Source organism: Octopus bimaculoides, chromosome 2 (assembly GCF_001194135.2).
Source record: "Octopus bimaculoides isolate UCB-OBI-ISO-001 chromosome 2, ASM119413v2, whole genome shotgun sequence".
NCBI lineage: Eukaryota > Metazoa > Mollusca > Cephalopoda > Octopoda > Octopodidae > Octopus > Octopus bimaculoides.
Window position 1 is genome coordinate 87,649,529 of NC_068982.1, and position 1,792 is coordinate 87,651,320.

The 1,792-nt window shown below is 38.8% G+C and overlaps 1 protein-coding gene across 1 annotated transcript in view; it reads right to left on the minus strand.

Annotated features, from left to right (window-relative positions):
• LOC106875866 (peritrophin-44) overlaps positions 1–1,792 on the minus strand; it is an 18,641-nt gene that overhangs the window by 13,481 nt on the left and 3,368 nt on the right. Inside the window, exon 2 of the mRNA XM_014924168.2 lies at positions 183–371. Coding sequence (XP_014779654.1) covers positions 183–369 — 187 coding nt within the window. The 5' untranslated portion in view covers positions 370–371. The remainder of the gene's footprint in view (positions 1–182; positions 372–1,792) is intronic.

Here is a 1,792-nt window from a genome sequence, read left to right on the forward strand (position 1 = left end):
TATATATATATATATATATATGCACGTCTGCATCTGTATTTCGAGTTAATGAGCTGTATCGATTTCTGATATTATGCACTCGGTCATAAAGGAATGAAACATCGTGAATAACGTTAAATGTCGAAAGGAGAAAAATATACATATAGACAGAAAAATATATATGATAGGAATTTGTAACTTACTTGCTGGAGTAGTGGGCGTTATTTGACATGGGTAGGACACTTCCGGTATGCAAGTATGCAACGCTGGATCATAATTCTGGTGAGGTGGACAAGTGTTTATCTGAGCAACTCCATTAAGACACTGAATATATTGCTTGCACTGGTTTGGTATTGGGTAATTTCCGTCTGGTTTATTCTGGCACTCCATACCTACCGAAAATATGGTTAATGTAAGTCTGTCAGTCTGTCTGTCTGTCTGTCTGTCTGTCTGTCTGTCTGTATGTATGTATTATGTATGTATGTATGTGTGCAGATTTGTTTGTTTTGTTTTATGTATGTATTCACATGCATATAGTTGCATATGTATGTATGATTGTATGCATGTATGCATGTATGTATGTATGTATGCAGAGTGTTTTACAGGTTGCTTAAAATTAAAAAAAGCACAATATCCTATTCACAATTAAAGTATTTTTTAAAAATGAAATCAAAAATATCAATTAGATTATTATTGTGTCCCTGGAGTGATTTTTGAAAACCTCCTTGATCTTGACCATCAGTTCGCCCTTGGTGTCACAGGCAGAGCGGTTGGTGTCTTTCTCAATCGCACCCCCACACATAGTAATCTATGGGATTACAATCGAGGGAACTGACAGGGTACAGACTGGGGCTGGTGAAGACATAGAAATTCTCTGAATTTTGAAGGGGTATGGGAAGGGGATGAATCCTGCTGCTACACATATGGCCTTCCAGCAGCAAACCTCTCCAGCCTAGGTTTGACTACAATTTCTATCAGATTCACATCACCGTCTGAATTGAGTCACAGACCCTACCCTGCTGTTGTTGCATGAATTGCTGATTGCTGATGCTGTGGGAATGCCTGATGTATCCTTTCCTGCTGGTCATAGCTTCGTAGTCTCCGCTGCCAGTGTCAATATCAATATACACACACAGACACACAGACACGCACAGACACACAGACACACACACACCACACACACACATATATGTATGTATGCATGTGTGTGTGTGTGTGTCTGTGTGCGTGCATATATATATATATATATATATATATATATATATATATATATATATATATATATATATATAACTTTCATCTTTTAGTGGGTTCAATCATTGAACTGCAGCTCACCATCTGAATTTGAACTCACAACGTAAAGAGAGACAAAATTCCGCTAAGCATTTGTTTCGGTGTCTTGCTGTCAAGGCGTAAAGCCGGAAAAAATGCCGCTAAATAGTTTCCCGGCACGATAATGCTTCTACCAGCTCACCGCCTTAACTTGAACTAATAATAACATATATTAGAAAATTTGACTGAGGAACGTTTCGCAAAGAGAATATCATTATGACTAGTTTCATTTTCCAATTTTGACTGTTTTCCTGACCTCTCATTACCCATCTTAGATTGTAGCCCTCAATATTACGCCAGTACCCAAATATATGTATGGAAATACGCACACACATACATACACACACACACACACACACACGCACACGTACTCACACACACACACAGACACACACACACACACGCACACATACTCACACACACACACACAGAGACACACACACACACACACACAGACAGACACACACACAGACAGACACAC